Source organism: Clytia hemisphaerica, unplaced genomic scaffold, assembly GCF_902728285.1.
Source record: "Clytia hemisphaerica strain Z4C2 unplaced genomic scaffold, Clytia hemisphaerica genome assembly, whole genome shotgun sequence".
Lineage (NCBI taxonomy): Eukaryota > Metazoa > Cnidaria > Hydrozoa > Leptothecata > Clytiidae > Clytia > Clytia hemisphaerica.
Genome location: NW_027103968.1, coordinates 1,357,801 through 1,372,033, shown reverse-complemented (window position 1 = coordinate 1,372,033; position 14,233 = coordinate 1,357,801). Strand labels below are relative to the sequence as shown.

Sequence of the window (14,233 nt, the reverse complement as noted above, 5' to 3'; positions counted from 1 at the left end):
ATCAATTGTTATGTTTGATCCAAGCTTTTAGAGGACGTTATTTACCAGGACCAATGAACAATGCAATGTCTTTAGTTTATGGTACAATGATCACTACCATGACATTCGCCATAAGTTTCCCGATCACACATTTTCGAGATGTCTTTGAGAGAGATTTCATTCAATGTGTGATGGTTTTGTTTAATTGTATTGTCATTTTGTTGTTTTTGTATGGAAAATCGTGTTTTATCATCGTCTTCAAACCTCGTAAGAACACTAGAGGATATTTCAACGAAAAGCGACTAATAGAGATGACACTTCAAGCCAAATGAAGGCCACCGTAAAAAACAACCGAAAATCATACCATTATTAATTGCTTTATCTAATTATATTGCCATGATAAAAAATGAACATTTTAAACCCATTTATTACAGCTCTTTTGAGTATGGATGGAAAGCTTAGGTTTAGATGGACATTTGAACAAAAAATCTTTCACAGCGCAGACGGAAAAAATATCATGTATTTGTATCTATACTGGGCAGATTTTCGTCTACAGATGGGTTTAAATCATTCCAGGAAAGTTAGAAAACAACATACCTTCAGATTATCTTTGTTTATTTCACCGTTTTCATCCAGTGACGTTCTAATGGTTGAAAAGAACAATGGACGTAAAATAATTTACTTCTCAAATACTTTTTGCGAGAATAAACTTTTGCGAATATGAAGGAATGCACTTGAAGGAATCTAAGACACTAATTTTCGCGAAAAAGGCAAAATTTCGCAAAAATCACGAAAACTAATGCTCGCGAAAGATTCACGATTTTTCGGCCTCACGAAACTTTGTTCTCGCAAAAGTTTGTACGCCTAAATTATATATAAGAGCAACGAGGCTAAAAATGTCGAACAGTAAGAACAATAGAAAAAAAGTATAAAATGGCTGAATATTCAAGCTGATAAAGAGTCAAAGAAGAAATCTATTCTCCTTCTTGGACAGTACAGTATATGGCCCCCAAAACGTAGGTCGTCATTAAAATGAGGATTTTGACCTGTAGATTTATCAGAATTAGACGTTTTTTTTTATTTTGAAAGAATGATGGTCATACTTAAAAATAAGCATGTTTTTGATGGTTGGAGACAGATTCAAAATAACATATTTGCGTCTGAAGGACATATTTCAACACCAAAATTAAGATAAAAATTGCATATAACTCACTCTAGCTCCTTGGCTAGTGAAAATAAGTCATGAAAATGGGGTATAGGAAACTTTCTACACCTAATGCCTTTCAGAAAATGCAGATATATATGTGACTTTAGAGGATGGGTAAAAGATATAGCATCTTAAAGGTCAATCAGTATTTTGGGGTCCAAGAACCAGCATTGATAAAACCGAACATCCTAATTATGAGAAACAGCAAAGAATCTTGGAATTCCATTCCTATCAGCTTGAAATAATAGTTTATAACAAAAAATTAATATCAAATTTAAAAATTTTCGCTGAATCAGCAAAAACGGCAAATTCTGTCATTTATTTTGCAAAATGTAGGAGAAAAATACCTTTAAAGCTTAATATTTTCAGTTTCAGTTAAGCTGTTTTTCTAAAATTTTCACAGCATATTCCATACATGAATGGAACTATTTTCAAGAGAGATTGGTTTTCAAAAACTTGATTAAGACGTTGTTATCAAAATTGTAATTTTGAAAATTTCTAAATTTTTAGTTTGGACTTTGCATCATCGAAAATCTTGAAATATTATATAAACATCATAAATTTTACATCTATCGGGTCGTAAATTTAAAGGAAAACACAAACATGTTCGTAGTTTCTCCCCCTATTACCACTGGGCTTAATAATTTGATTTTAATTACACCTACGAGGGGGCCTCAAACCTGCGTTTTGACAACCAGGAGTATACTGTAAAAATTTTATCAAACAAATTCATGCCCAAAACCCTCTAAACCATATTTCAAAACTATGGTCAAAATTTTGTATTCATATCTTAAAGATATCTCGAGAAATCGCTAAAATTTCAAAACTCCGTTTTGGGGGTCATTAGAAAAAGCTACCTCTTTTTAAGCGATTGAAAAATATTGTTGAAATTGAAAATTTTGAAAAAGAACTTCTGGGAAATAAAGTAGAGATGTTAAAATTTTTCATGCAGCAAAAACTTTTGTAAAAAGTCTTTTCCTCTAGATTTGAGAGAAATCTTAAATTTGATCGACGTTTTGGGGGCCACATACTTTAAAAAGTTTTGTTTCAAACATCGCTACATAAAGAGGTTACTTACACAAAGTCATTTTTCATTTCGTCTAGTGCATTTTGCTGACACTGCACAAATATATGCTCACAAATGAAATGCTTCAGGTTAATGAACAGTCTGAAATTGTGAATAAAATTAAATTAAAATTTCCTAAATCGTTTTCCATTTAAGCATTTAAATACATACCTTTTTGTAAGAACAAGCTATAAAAGAATATAAGGATTTGACGGCCAAAATATTAAGAACAAGTTGAGAACATTTTAAGGCTTTTTGAAACTTCACAAAAATACTCATAAAATGGTAAAAATAAGAACATTTTAAGAACATTTTTTAACCCTCAGCCAGATACTTTTTATGTTGAGAATTCAAGTCTATTTTCTTCTATCTGCTGAGAATGCTCGATGATATCAGAGCTTGTTCAATTTAAAAGAAAGAGACTTTGATTCATTATTCAGAACTTTAAGTTTCATGCCGTCCGTATGGACGACAGTCATCAGCTAAATAAAAATTGTTTGAGAATTGTAACCATTGATGTTGAGAATCCTAACCATTATATTATATTAGTCAACATTGCATTCAGGAAAAGGAACATCACCTACCTGTCAGTGACGTAATTGATGCAGTCTTTGACGTGGTTAGGAGCATACTTCAAAAAACCGTCCAACAATTGATTCTGAAATAAAGGTGAACAGAAAAGCTTTAAAGTCCAGTTTGGGATTTAACTCGATGAACCTATAAACTTAGTTTAACTTTTTTTTTGTTAAGGAGCAACCTATTGTTGCTATTTATTAACAGACTAAAATGTTGGAAAAGTTACCATGCCTGAATATTAGCGATTTATTTTTTTATTTTTTACCGACAAACCCGTTAATTTCTAATCATCTACTCGTTTGATTAAAGGTGTCATCACAAGCGACTTTAAATACAAACAAGAAATAAGATGGAACGTTCCTGTTAATCAAATGATACCGAACGTTCTTCGAACTTTCCCCTTATTCAATAGTCTAGTACACGTTTTTTTATAAGAACAAACTATATAAGAACATAAGGCTTCGTTGGCTAAAATGTTAAGAACAAGTTAAGAACATTTTTAGGCCTAAAACCCAAAAAGTTAAGAACAGCCGAAGACTTCAAAATTTTTAGATGCTCTTATAAAAAAAAAAAATGTAGCGTCTTTAAGAGTGTTCGTGAACGTTCTAAAAACAAAGTTCTTATCGAGTTCAATATTGACCATGGGACACAAATGATCGTCCGCGAGTGTTCAGGAACGTCTCAAGAACGTTCCATTTCATTTGAATTTTAAATCGCAAACTATCTGAGAACACAAGTCTTCTACGGCTGACGAAGTATTAAGAACAAATAAAGAACATTTTGATGTTTTGCGGTCTCTAAAACACTCATTTTTTAGGAAATTTCACAAAAATACTGGTTAAATAAATGGTGAAGATTAAGAGCATTTTAAGGCGTAAAAAATTAGGACGTTCTTCATAAAAAATACAACATTTAATAGAGATTATCAGAATATTGTAGTAACAATTAATTAGGAAGGAAATGTTCCATAAACGAAACACATGTTTTATGGTAGTTTGGATTAATAATGTGGTTTGATTGTTTCGCCATGACAGAAAATATGCCATGATGAACCACGTGTGCCAAATGGAGATGCACATTTTAAGGAAAAAAACGTGTCCATCATCAATCAGTTAATACCAAGAATTTTAGTACTTGAAATTGTCCATCATTAAATCTAATCACAATTTCCCAGTGAAGGGCTGAAATTGTAGGATATTTTTCCCACTGGGGACGAAACTTTCCAATGGGGCGACGGTCTCACCGGGGTATAAATATTGTTGGGCTGTTCAACAATCTGAATAGTGAAAAGATTCTAATAATAAAAGTCTGGAGAACGAAGATTCTGTTACACTCTTTGTTTTTTATTAGAACAATGTTATAAGAACAATGAGGCTAAAAAAAGGCTGAATAATAAGGACAATTTTAGAACAACCCTGAACCTGAATTTCTGCTGGCAAATTAATGGTCACAACTATTATAAATAGAGCAGTATAAAGCCTAAAATACCTCAATTTTTTGCCCTAAAAATAAGAACAGGATGAGAACAATTTGAGCTCAAAGTACCAAACAATAAGAACAGCAGAGCATCAACAATAATTCATTTATTCTTGTAAAAAGGAGTATAAATCAAGAACACGTTATAATGATCGTTAAAATTCCAACGAATGAAAACAAATGAACAAGCTACATGAGTGAGCAAATTTAGCAACAAAAATCTAAAGTGGTTTCACTTTCTTTAACGAGGAAAAGTATCCAAAGAAAAAGAGGATAATTATAGTATATCGTGATATTAAAATTAATTAAATGGAAACAGTTTCACGTGTGCTCACAGCAACCAGGAAGTCATTAAAATGGTTATTTCAAAAAAAAGCGTTTTTGAAAGGGGTATAAAAGGTGCAAATCGAAAAGAAACTAACTATGGAATCATAAATATTCAATAAACTTCACAGACGAACATCATCATTGATCCAAGGTAAGTGAAGCTATTTTTCTTAAAATGACACATTTAAGTCTCCAATGACCATTACTGACGATTGCTACAGGAAACTCTCTATAAATTTGAACCTCTATTTTTCAAATATTTATGTACTTCGAATAAGTCCTCTCAGCTGAAAAGTCGTGTAAAATACTCTCTGTAATTCGAAACTTTGTGTAAATCGAAGAGAATCATGTGGGAGTCATTACAATCTCCGCAATTCACCTTTATTGCAGGAGGGGGAACCGGCAGAAAAATGGAAATTTACCCCCGGACAACGGATCTCACCCCCGGAAAAGCATTAGTTGACCCCCCGGACATTCAAAATCACCCCTAATCAGGCCCCTAAAACAAGGCAAATTTTGCAGATTTTTCACTACCTCCCCCCTCGGACAAAATATCCAATATATCCTCCATTCCCGTGTACAAAGATTTTCTGGGAGATTCCAATACACTTTCTCCATTTCAGAAAGAAGAGATGAATCTGTTTGTTTGTTTGTTATTGGCTTGTTTGGTTGTGGTCAACACACAGAATGTACCACGTGAGTATCCTCATTTTTTTATAAGAACAAACTACATAAAAACGTAAGGATTCGATGGCCAAAATGTTAGGAACAAGTTGAGAATATTTTAAGGCTTTGAGGACTCTAAAATACTCAATTTCTTAGGAAAATGGACAAAGATGCTCAAAAAATGATGAAAATAAGAACATCCGAAGGCTTTAAAAATTTTGTTGGATGTTCTTGTAAAAAAAGACGTGTAAGCGAAGATCAATAGGATGATAGCGGGGGTAGGGGTTAGGGGTAAAAAACTCCCGTATTTTCATATTTCTTAGGGGTGCCAACTGCTCATTCGCCTAACCATTAAGTTCTAAATATGTAAAGCCATCACACTCCGTTAATGATAACAACTGACATTTTCCCACATCTCTGACATATCATCACAAGCAAAAGTAATACTTTAAGCGTACAAACTTTCGAGAGCAGAAACTTTCGCGAAGTTCAAAAATCGCGAAATTCACGACATTTACTTTCGCGAATTTCAGGAAAAAATATTTTTCGCGAGAATAGACTTTCGCAAATCATTGGTTAAAAATGAGAATTTTTAAACGAAAATTCCTTGAATCCGATAGACTGGAGTCGTTTATAATGCGTGTAATACTATAGTTTGATTCGCAAACCTCTATAGATATATCTCCTATATAGAAACTAGAAAGAAGAAACTTTTTTCGCTAGAGGATGAGCAGAAGCCTAGTAATACTAATAATACCAATACTAATAATAATAATACGGGATTTAGTTTGTATAAACGACTGGAAGAATCCGGTGTTCCAGCCTTATAGATACAGGGGCTAGCTACGCTGAAACTTGCGTAGCGAGAAAACAATTTATCAAGCAACAACAAACTCTCAAAACGAAATCAACTCAAATGAAAAACTTTCAATACACAAATCCACACATATTCTTTTTTCTCAAGAATTATTTTGAGCAGGTAAAAAATTATAATTGCAATATTGACACTTTTCTTTTGTTTGGAGTTAGTGCACAAAGGTTTCTAGACGACTAAAATTGTTCCATTCATTACTTTTTGCTTTATTTCTACTATGTATAAATTAGTCGTCTAGCTTGCTAGACTATGAATCCGATAAAAACGGTTATTCTTTGACTTTACAGAAGGCGTCAAAGGCTAGAAATATGCTGAAAATTTTTATGTTTATTACGATTTCGAAGTTTTATAGATTTTCAATTTTCTAAAGAAAATTTCACGAGCTTAAACTTTCGCAAATTACCCTGTTAAGAATTTTCAAAGACATTAACTTTTGCGAAAAAGGCCAAAATTCGCGAAAATCGCAAAAGTTTGTACGCCTTAAAACAGGCAAATAATTAAGATTTGCGAAATAGTTTCCTTTTTATGAAATCATGTCACGATTACAGAATACAATTTTTCCTTTTCTTCAACAGTCGGGTTCACATACTCGATATTATCTGAAGGATGCAATGACCGTAAAGTGGCAGGTTGTGGATTGGCTTCCATCTATAGAAATGGTGGACAGTTGTCTCTTAGACGACGTGGATATAATTTCGTGGCTTTCAGTTCCGTAACAGGTTTGTTCAATCAAGTACTTTCATTTTTTTTTCTCACTAAGGTTCTTATCAAACCAAAACTTTACAGTGACATTTGACTTAACCGGCTGCTAGTATGCTTCTTATATGCGTGTCACACGAAAAACTATTTCAGTAACGAGCGTAATCTAATGAGCTATAGTTTTATAGCTATTCACCGGCAACTCAGGGGTTAAAAATATTCATTCATTTACATATCCTTTCAGGCAATTACCATTCTCGGGCATCTTTTGATACATTTGCAAACAAAGATGCATGTCGTCAAATGTACAATTGGATCAGATCCCGACCAACACAGTGAGTTTATGACCTAAATTAATAATATACATTTCTAACTGAAACCATTCGAGCGATTTCTGATTTTACCCCTCGACGTTAGAGTTATGGAGAGGGGGTCTACTGTAATTGAAAGTGTTTAGATGTGAATACAAGACAATACCCACAATATCTAGATAGCGATTGTAACACAAAAAGGTACTATGCCAGGCTTTTATAAACGGGAGACCACCATTAATTATCCTACAGTAACCCGAAAATGTAATTTGTTTCTTTAGAACTGTTGTGTTGGGTGCAATCCAAGACGAAGGATCAGTTCAGTTCGTTCCAGGCTATTGTGATAAAGCTTTAGAATTGATCGGTGGTCAAAAACCATTCCAAAGGCAATATCGTGGTAGTTTTGCTATCGCTGGTTATCGAGGACTCCCTAAACCATACTGGGCTCGTCAACAGAAATTACTGTCTAGTGAAGGGCCATTGAGGATGAGCGGCTTTGTACAAATACCAGTTGGTAAGTGGAGAGCGATTGTTACCCCAATGTGAATTTTCCTTAATCAAATATCATAGTATACATAGTCACAGCTAAGGTTAAATTTTATAAATTCAAAACATCGTGATTATAGTTTATAACCCCGGAAAATGACTGAAAATCCATTTTACTCATGACTAAAACAAAACCTGATCAAAATCATGGTTAAGCACAACTACTAAGCGATATCAAAGGCATGAAATGAAGGAAAGGCACTAGAAGAAATAGAAATATTCATCTCCACACCTCTCTATCTCGTTTACAGGTGGAATCAGTTATCGTGTCTTTTCACAAGGCTGTGAAGATCCTGGCATCCCTTCAGGGACATGTGGAGTTGCCAGAATCAACTTGAACAACCAATTCGCCACCAATCTCGCACCAAGAGGACGTGGATACAATTTCGTTGCTATCAACTCGAAATCAGGTACGAAACAAAATGGTGGTAGCAAACTCTCATTCTGCTCTTTCACTTTTCGGATTCTAGTCCGTGGCCTTTTTAGTTTTTATCAAAATGTCTGTCACTGACTTTTAGATATGTTTTTTTACTAAATTTGAGGGTGCTGATTCCGTTTTTTTGTCAAGGTTGAGAATATAATCAAATATCGTACTCTTTTCTAAGGATTGGTATTGGAGAGCCGTTCATTTGACACCTTTTGCTGTTCCATCAACTGTAAGAGAATGTATGACTGGATCAAAGCACTCAACCCACAGTAAGTCAAAAATATCTTAACAATGCATCTAAATAGTGAATAAAAACTCAATACTCTTCATAGTATACACATAATTCCAAGCTCAACATGGCAATACCCATACCCAGTCCCCCAACGAATCTTCTTTAAACAAATACATTATTTTCGAGATTTTCTCAGAATTATTGTGGGCCTCGTTTTCGAATAGAATAATTACTCTCAATAACATTTACACATTCGAAATGTATTCCCAAAACACCATTATCTGACACAATTCTGACACAAAAAAGGTTAAACTCACAAGTATCTAGTGATTGAGGCATCCTGACAAGCTCATAATAATTTCATGGCCATACATTTAGAAAGGATATTGTCAAAATCAATAACTACTTCAGTAGCAGGTATAAGGAGGGTTCAAAATAGATCTTATCGGAGTTTTTTATTTTTCTAAAAAAGCGCTGCATTGTGGGATTGTTCCGGGAGTATTACAAAAGAAATCTCTTAGGAATTCCTCGAGTGAATTCTATTTTTTTTTAGAAAAATCTAAAACTCCGATAAGATCTATTTATGACAGAGAGTGTTTCTTTAATCCATAATCCTTATAAATAAGGAAATAAAATCTCACCGTGATAAATTTTGAGCACCCCAATGATCAGCCACTGTATCTATACCCCCGTTTCTTACAGGACAATTGTGTTGGGAGCCATCCAAGATGAAGCAAATAGCAAGTTCAACAATGATTGTAAAAACGCTCTGGCGCTTATTGGAGCTAGCTATTCATCCGGTTATCGTGGCTCGCATTCCATCATCGGCTACAGAGGAAACCCAAAACCTACATGGATTCGCCATTCTCAACGAACCAAGACCAACGGACCTACTGTACTCAGTGGCTACATACAAATACCTGTCTAAATAAATATACCGTACATTATGCTTCCTAGCTGAAACCTGATCGGATGAAAATTCGTCGAAGAAAACATTTTTAGATGAAAAGTTTCGTCCTAAAGCAATCTTTTTGTTACTTTTTGCCGGTGAATTTTCTACCGATTATGTGCATAACGTCAAAGGAATACCATAGACCTAAGTAATATTTGTAGTTTTCTTAGAGGGGAATCAAATCTTATAATGTTATTGTTCTTTTTAAAGCCTAATTAATAAAATAAAAGCACTGAAAATATTTACTCTATAGAAATAAGGTACTTTCTATTTACTTCTTTTCATCAAATTTCCCAGTAGGTTTGCGAGGTTAGAAACAACTTATCGATAGATTGAATCCATCTATTTGGTTTACTCTCGGGTACTTAATAGCCGGGGGGCGATAATTAATTTTCCACCCAGGAATTCTTATTCCAACCCCCCCCCCCCCGCTTATTGATTTTTTGAAAGTTACCTCTTTTTCCCTAAGTCTGCTGTATTAGTCTCATTTTCGAAAATTTTCCAGCCAGCACATTTTTTAATCCAACTCCCCCCCCGCTTATTAAGTTTTGAGATTCTTTCCAACCCCCCCCTGCTTATTCCAAACCCCCCGTCTATTAGGTCCTGTCAGCAAACTTGAATTGTCTACCCAATTCCCCTCACATGGCATGGGTTGACCAGGGCGAAGGTTCGTTCACTTGCCGAGTGAATCACCGCGAGTGGGAATCGAACCTTGCTCTCCGGTACAGGGATCAAGGTTGATGAGCATTATACCACGGCACGTATATGTATTTATTACATATATACTTATGTATATATGTGTATACCTTATCGGGGAAAGAAATGTCGGGAAAGTGACGAAACTTTTGAGGGGCTGACGAAATTTCCCCCCGACGAATTATTTTCCCCCGATATTTTATCAACTGACCAAAACTTTGACCCAACTTTTTTATCCCCGACCAAAACTTTTACCTGATCCCCCCCCTCCGTCCAAAACTTTTAACCAGTTTTTTAATCCCCGACCAAGATTTTCCACCGAATTTCAACAGAAAAAAGGATTACTATCGTAGTTTTCCATTGTAAACGTTTCCAGGGATGTTTCTTAACAGAAAAATTAAAATGACTTTTTCAAACAAGTTCTTTTGCCCGATAAACACAACAAGCTAAGTTAAAACTACAATGGTCTGATAAAAAATATCAATAGTAACACAATGTCGGTCGTCGGTCAAGTCTTTAAAAAATCCAAATATTAACAAAGTTTTTATGAAAATGTCCCTCAATTCTGGGCATTTTTGGCAGCAAGAAAAGGTAGTAGTTTGTAGCAGTAATTCAATGTTGTAATGAGCATTACTAACAATTTTGATAATTTTTTCTTATGCTCTATATTTTGTTGGAAACCACATTAAAAAAATTTGGTAGGGGAAAAGTGACGAATTTGAAATTTTGGTCTGGGGAAAGGAAAGTGACGAAAATGCCTCTAGGTGACAAAGGCTTTCCCCGACGAAAAAAAACCCCGACTAATTAAAACTCCGACATTTTTTTCCCCCGATAAGGTATGCGTTATATCACTGTAACTTGCTAAAGCACTGGGCTCAACTTCAGTATAGGTGTGAAAGTGGAAGGCCCAATTGTAAACACTTTTTGTAAACAATAGACATCAATTCAATGTCCATTGTGTCTTTTTCAAGTTGATATAACCTGAATTGCAGCTGTTTGTTCACAGCCATAATTCTCCGGCTTTCCCGGTTTATCTCGCTCAAATCAGCTAAAACTCATGAAGTCAGCTTTTTAATATTTTCTAAACTATCTTCAATTTTGTACAGGGAGTGAAATTTGTTAATAGAATAGATGGTCATTCTAGGCGGCAGCGGTGGTGGCAGTGGAGGAGAAGATGGCGACAGCAGAAGAATAATTCGAACCTCTATAACTCGAATGTATCCTTAACTCGAACAAGTTTTATTGTCCCTTGATTTAACAATGCCTTATAAACCTTACTCCATAGCTCGAAGTTTTCTTAACTCGAACAGATTTGTGTTCCCCGTGCGTGTTCGAGTTATAGAGACTAAACAGTTAATAAGATATCTTTTTTGAACAATGATGCAAGAGCCTAAACTAGAAGATCCTACCAGGACTTTCCGACAGAGCCGAAGTATTTGATCTCTCTATTCTATTTCTATTTCTATTAGCCACATTCCGCGGACGCGGTCGAATTGGGAAGGAGTTACATCGGATCACCCAAAGTACCCTCATGTTTTTTTTTTATTTTCTTATCTCTGATCCTGTCTCTCTCTTTTCTGACTGTCTGAGTTTCTGAGTTTCTGAGACTTAGTTTCTCATTTCTGACTGAGTTTTCATACCTGTCAATCATTTGTCCATCAATTTCGACCAACCTAATTTTCGCACCGAGTGGGATTCGAACCACCACCAAAGAAAGACCTTCAGATTCGGAAGCCAGCGCTCTATCCACTGAGCCATCGCCGCACAGCAAATCCACGCAATTCATAACATATTATACCAAACTAGCAAAAGACGGGGGTAATGTTATTATAATATGGGTAAAAGTACCCCTTTTTTAAACCTGACTGAAATTCGAGCCGTTACTAGCAACCCTGCGGGGCCCAAGGCGCCGAGTATGCACCCGGCACAGTGACAAGCCGTTACTAGCAACCCTGACCCTACCTAACTGTTAGTTTAATCAATTCCAAACAACAAAACCCCCGGAAAGGTGACTATCAGCGATCCGTGGATAAAAAAATAAAAAAATGAAAAATAAAAAAATGAAGGTAACTTTGGGTGATCCGATATAACTCTCTCCGTCGAATTGGCGTGTAGTGATAAATTTTTCAAAATGGTAGATTTCACTTTCGTTACTTTCGACTAATGCTTCAGATGCATCCGGCCGCGCGGGACGCGCGCATATACCGCGCGGAGCGCGTAGCGCGTAGCATAGGGTTAGGGATTTGCACCAGGGTGGCGAAGCCACCCTGGTGCACATCCCTAACCCCTCACCCGGCCGGCGGTGCACACGTGTGGTGGCTTCTTTGGAGTAATGGCGATCATAACAGTTAGCCTAACTCGTCAGTCAGACTTATATATATATATAGTACTTAGACCTTCGTATAAGTAACCCCAAATAACGGATTTTCGGCAGCCGGTTTGGCCCAGTGGATAGGGCATTGGTTTCGGAAACTATAGGTTCCCGGTTCGAGACCCCCTTTGGTCACTATTCAACTTGAAAAAAACTCTAAGTCCAGCCGGATGCATCTGAAGCTTTAGCCAAATGTCTTTCGTTTTCAGTTAGGCGGCTTATGGATCTGAGCAAATCTGAGCACTATAAGGTACTATAAGAAAAATAAACAGATTTAGCAAAGAAGAAGCTGAGGAATCAGGGGCGGATCTAGGATTTTGAGGGTACCATGCAACAACTAAACCTTTTTATCAGGTTTACATTAAAATTTTAGTCGGAATTAGTATGAAAAGTGTGTCCTTTGCTTTCTCTCATAAAAACCATTAATTTTCAGTACAGTAATTTAAACAAAATCGTTATTTTCTCTGTATAATAATAACAAGACCAAATAAAAGAGAAACCGTATAAATATTTAATGAAAAGCAAACAGCAAAAGAGCAAAAAAAATTTGAGAGTTTTATCTATTAGTACTTTGTATAACAAGAAAAGTGTGTAAAGAGGGCAGTATAGAGTGAGAAAGATCTTCTTTCAAATTTGTTTTTTTAAATATTAAAGTCATAAAATATTTTCCATGAATTACATTTTAAAGATATTACATATATACCTACAAATATATTACAAACAATCCCACCAAATAGAAATTCTTGTTGATACAAAAAAATATTTTGTCTGTTTTGAAATTTATTTTGCAATCTTGAATTCCAAGAGTTCCATAAAAAAAATGTCATTTAACTGTAAATCCCATGTTGTAATTTGATCAGTGTGACCATAGGCTCAATCTCGCTGTCTCAGTCCACAGTGGGATTGAATTGTATGCAAAGTTTTACGACTACGCAAATGAAAATAATATAATACACATCCTGAATTCAAAACTAGGGGTGGAGAATTCATACCGTGATTGACTGATTGACTACAATAATCTTGAGGACCCTCATATTGTTTGTATATGTAATTTTTTTATGAACCTCAGAATTCAGTTCTATAAAGACGTCCATTATATTCCATTATTGGCATTAATTTTCAAGCCAGCACATAAATAATGTCTTCTGCAACCTCATCCTTGAAGCATGACCTTTGATGTGTTTGTACCCTTCGTATATACTATTTGCTATTAAACATCGAGCTGTCAGTAAAGTGTTCAACAAAGCCAAGACCAAAACTAAAACCAAAACAAAGCTAAGTGAGCAACTATCAAAAGAAATCTCCTGATGGTCAACCTCCTGGTTGTTGTTAGGGTTTCGATTATGTACTGCTTGCTTATTTCTCCATAGCATTGTTCACGTCATTGTTCTTGAAACTGATAGAATTCCAGATAAAAAACCCAACGCTTCTTTACTCGTTGATACTTAATTTTCTTGATCAGTTTGTATTGGGATTCAGGAACTATAACATCTGGTAAATCATTAGAAGATGATCTGAAACAAACTCCAATGGTCAGAACATATGACACCAAATTTCCAAATCCTTCTGTTTTGAAAAGTTTTTTGTACTGTTTTCACAATTCAGGATCCTTTTGCAAACGATGGAATTTAATAGGGTTACCATTAGAGTCTTTCACAAAAACACAAGCTGGAACTGCAGCTACTTTTCATTGTGGATTGTGAAAACAACTCCAATCTGCTAAAAATTTCAGTCTTCTCTAACTTTTCCTCTCAATCTTGGCTTGTTTTGGTTTGGAATTTTCGCAAGATGGCGCATATCTTCGAAAAAGTCCCTACAGCTAGTTACC

At 35.3% G+C, this 14,233-nt stretch overlaps 2 protein-coding genes across 2 annotated transcripts in view; one reads left to right on the top strand and one right to left on the bottom strand.

Moving 5' to 3' along the window:
* LOC136810559 (codanin-1-like) overlaps positions 1 to 14,233 on the bottom strand; it is a 39,863-nt gene that overhangs the window by 7,247 nt on the left and 18,383 nt on the right. Inside the window, exons 5-7 of the mRNA XM_067067121.1 lie at positions 2,837 to 2,910; positions 2,265 to 2,354; positions 577 to 622 (exon numbers count right to left, since the gene is read on the bottom strand). Coding sequence (XP_066923222.1) covers positions 577 to 622; positions 2,265 to 2,354; positions 2,837 to 2,910 — 210 coding nt within the window. The remainder of the gene's footprint in view (positions 1 to 576; positions 623 to 2,264; positions 2,355 to 2,836; positions 2,911 to 14,233) is intronic.
* LOC136810467 (uncharacterized) lies at positions 4,694 to 9,591 on the top strand. The gene is made up of 8 exons (XM_067067025.1): positions 4,694 to 4,782; positions 5,255 to 5,327; positions 6,747 to 6,890; positions 7,115 to 7,205; positions 7,463 to 7,695; positions 7,979 to 8,137; positions 8,333 to 8,423; positions 9,089 to 9,591. Exons 2-8 carry the CDS (start codon positions 5,264 to 5,266, stop codon positions 9,312 to 9,314), a joined length of 1,008 nt encoding a protein of 335 aa, XP_066923126.1. The 5' UTR covers positions 4,694 to 4,782; positions 5,255 to 5,263; the 3' UTR covers positions 9,315 to 9,591.

Bases quoted from the DNA above. Each gene is read 5' to 3' on its own strand.
- LOC136810467 (XM_067067025.1), top strand. From the start codon at position 5,264: ATGAATCTGTTTGTTTGTTTGTTATTGGCTTGTTTGGTTGTGGTCAAC. The intron at 8,138-8,332 runs GTACGAAACAAA...CTCTTTTCTAAG, and splicing joins TGCTATCAACTCGAAATCAG to GATTGGTATTGGAGAGCCGT. The intron at 8,424-9,088 runs GTAAGTCAAAAA...CGTTTCTTACAG, and splicing joins ATCAAAGCACTCAACCCACA to GACAATTGTGTTGGGAGCCA.